Source organism: Myotis brandtii, unplaced genomic scaffold (genome assembly GCF_000412655.1).
Source record: "Myotis brandtii unplaced genomic scaffold, ASM41265v1 scaffold1031, whole genome shotgun sequence".
NCBI classification, from domain to species: domain Eukaryota; kingdom Metazoa; phylum Chordata; class Mammalia; order Chiroptera; family Vespertilionidae; genus Myotis; species Myotis brandtii.
The window spans coordinates 329,253-332,764 of record NW_005353465.1 but is presented as its reverse complement, the minus strand read 5'-3'; the positions used below and the strand labels follow the sequence as shown (position 1 = coordinate 332,764).

General features: G+C 39.0%; 1 protein-coding gene across 6 annotated transcripts in view; it reads left to right on the top strand.

The window, feature by feature from the left end:
* RPGRIP1 (retinitis pigmentosa GTPase regulator interacting protein 1) overlaps positions 1 to 3,512 on the top strand; it is a 61,366-nt gene that overhangs the window by 13,338 nt on the left and 44,516 nt on the right. For all 6 annotated transcript variants that reach the window (XM_014537050.1, XM_014537055.1, XM_014537058.1 and 3 more), the window contains exons 6-7: positions 497 to 676; positions 2,756 to 2,861. In XM_014537050.1, coding sequence (XP_014392536.1) covers positions 497 to 676; positions 2,756 to 2,861 — 286 coding nt within the window. The remainder of the gene's footprint in view (positions 1 to 496; positions 677 to 2,755; positions 2,862 to 3,512) is intronic.

Genomic DNA, 3,512 nt, shown 5'->3' with positions numbered 1-3,512 from the left:
AGTTAATTTGCATATACTCACTGATTAGCCAATGGGAAGGGTAGCGGTCGTACGCCAATTACCATGTTTCTCTTTTATTAGTGTAGATTCCTTAGGTCTTAATGTATTTATATTTCTGTTTGAACTTAAAAGTTATCTTTTGTCAGATTATCTTCCACACATACCAAGATCACTAATTCCTCTGAATTCTTTTTATATACGTGAGAGCCCAATTCTCCACTTCAACTTCTGTGATGCAGTTTCTATTTCTTCTTTTTGTGTTTAATGTTCCTAATTCTAATTCCTTAGGTCTTAATGTATTTATATTTCTGTTTGAACTTAAAAGTTATCTTTTGTCAGATTATCTTCCACACATACCAAGATCACCAATTCCTCTGAATTCTTTTTATATACGTGAGAGCCCAATTCTCCACTTCAACTTCTGTGATGCAGTTTCTATTTCTTTTTTTTGTGTTTAATGTTCCTAATTCTTTCAGCAAAGTAGAATTTCTTTCAGCAAAGTCATAATTGTGAGTAAGCTCATTGGTTTATGCATGCCTAACAGTGCCCACAGTATGACTAGCAATACTATGCAAGTGGGAGTATCACCCAAGTCTCCTGAGACGATGTGGTCCAAAGATGAAGATTTTGAACAGAGAAGCTCTTTGGAATGTGCTCAGAAGGCCACAGAGCTTCGGTAAGAGTGTAGCATTCCGTGCCTCAAGCAATAATGAACTGAAAAAGCAAGAGATTCTTGTTTGTATCAAAGAGGAAAAAAGAATGCTTGAGATTAACTTTAATCTTAAAAGTAGAGCTGGGTTAAGAAATGGATTAACCTAAAGGGGATGCTTATGTATAATAGAGTTGCTGCTTCACTTCATTGAAGAAAAACTATTTCATCGTCATCACCAGATAGAGGTGGATTCTCAGCCCTGTTCCTGGAGAACTGTTTTTAAATAGTCTTTAATTTTTTTAAATTTAGTTTTTAAAACTATATTTTTATTGATTTCAGAGAGGAAGACAGAGACAGACACATCAATGATGAGAATCATTGATTGGCTGTCTCCTGCACGCCCCCTACTGGGGATTGAGCCCGCAACCTGGGCATGTGCCCTTGATAGGAATCCAACCCGCAGGCCAGCACTCTATCCACTGAGCCAAACCAGCTAGGGCTAGTCTTCACTTGATCTTAGCCAAAAGGCCGAGAAGCGATAGGGCTAGTCTTTAGAGTAGTTTTAAGTTCACAACAAAATTGAGCAGAAAGTACAGATATTTCCCATAAACCCCTATGTTATCTCCACACAGCTCCGGCACTGGCAACATCCACACCAGAGTGATACATTTGTTATAATGGATGAATTTATGCTGACATATCACTATCACCAAAAGTCCATAGTTTACCTTAGGGTTCATTCTTTGTGTTGTACCTTCTTTTTTAAAATATATATATTTTTTATTGATTTCAGAGAGAAGGGAGAGGGAGAGAGAGAAGCATCAATGATGAGAGAGAATCATTGATTGGTTGCCTACACACCCCATCCTGGGGATCAAGCCCACAACCTGGGCATATGCCCTGACCAGGAATCGAACTGTGACCTCCTGGTTCATAGGTTGATGCCTAATCACTGAGCAATCCCATTATCTCTCTATTAGTGTGTTGTACATTCTATGGTACAAATGTATAATGGGCCCTAGCCAGTTTGGCTCAGTGGATAGAGTATCGTCCTGTGGACTGAAGGATCCTGGTCAAGGGCACATGCCTGGGTTGTGAGCTCAATCCCCAGTGGGGGGCCGTACAGGAGGCAGCTGATCAATGATTCTCTCCCATCATTGATGTTTCCATCTCTCCTTCTCCCATCCTCTCTGAAATCAATAAAAATAACAAAAAATGTATAATTACATGTATTTGTCATTATAGTATCATACAGAATAGTTTCACTGCCCTAAAAATCCTCTATGCTCTGCCTATTCCTTCCTTCCTACCTTCTTACCCCTGATGTCACAGATTTTTTTACTGTCTCTGTGATTTTGTCATTGTCCAGAATGTTGTATAGTTGGAAACATACAGTATGTAGCCTTTTCAGATCGGCTTTTATTTAAATTTCCTTTATGTGTTTTCATGGCTTGATAACTCATTTCTTTATTATTATTTTCACTAAATTTATTTGAGTGACATTGGTTGATAATTCATTTCTTTTTAGCACCAAATAATGTTCCATTGTCTGAATGTACCACAATTTATCCATTCACTTTCTGAAGGACAATTTGGTTGCTTCCAACTTTTGGCAATTATGAATGAAAATGTTGTAAACATAACTGTTGGTTGGTTCGTTAGGCATCATCCCATGCACCGAAAGGTTGCCAGTTTGATTCCCAGTCAGGGGACACGCCTGGGTTGTGGGCTCAGTCCCTGGTGGGGGTTGTGCAGGAGGCAGCCAATCCATATTTCCCTGTCACATTGATGTTTCTCTCCCTCTCCCTTCCTCTCTCTCTAAAAATCAATTACAAAAATCTTGAAAAAATTAACTGTTATGTTTTCTCAGAGCACTGAATTTAAAGTTGGTAGTCTCTCAAATCTCAGCTGATATGAGGGGAAATGGGAGAAAGGAGATTTATTATGGGAGTGTGCATACACTTCCTATTTCTGGTGTGTTATTGGGGAGATAGGCAGACAAGCAAGAGGAAGAGATTCTTTTTGGTGCAGAATCAGGGGGAAAAGATGCTTAAGTTTGTCCATTCTCAGACAGAATATTTTAGCACCATCTTCTTCCTATAGAGCTTCTATTAAGGAGAATATAGAGCTGATTCGACTTAAGAAGCTCTTACATGAGAGGAATACCACACTGGTAGCGACAAAAGCACAATTAACAGAAGTTCAAAAGGTGAGTTGCCATTATCAGCTGTGCTTTTGGGGGGAAAACAATTAGTTGAGTATTATTGTCTCCATTTTATACATCAGAGACCACAGTTGAGAGAAATTAAGTTATTTGTCTAAGGTCACACAACTTACAGGTGATATTCAAATCCAAGCCTTGCAACTCAGAGTCCATTCTTTTTTTCATTACTTCCCATTATCTCTCTATTAGGAAGAAGGCTGAAGCCCTGCCTGATAAGGTGGAATTAAATGGGGTTAATTTGTGCCAGGGTTAAGGTACCAGCCAAGAGTTATACGCAGATTGTAGGTAGGTTAGGAAGTCAAGATCAGAAGAGAAGAAGAACAGCTTTTACTGAGTACTCTCTATGTGCTGGATGCTGTACTAGATACTTATAGACATGATCTCATTTAAGCCTGACAACAACCCTCCAGGTAAGTACATTTAATGGGTGAAGGAACTGAGCCTCAAAGTTAACTAACTTGCTCAAGTCTTGCAAATAGTAAGGGGCAGAGCAGGCTTTGAGTCCAGTTTATCTGCCACAAAGGCTTATGCTCTTTTCTCATTATCACACAATAGAAACTTCTATCTGAATGGTGGAAGTAGAGCATTGAGGGTCTAAGTGATAAATTGGCACCATTCTTCTTCTTCTCCTTTTTA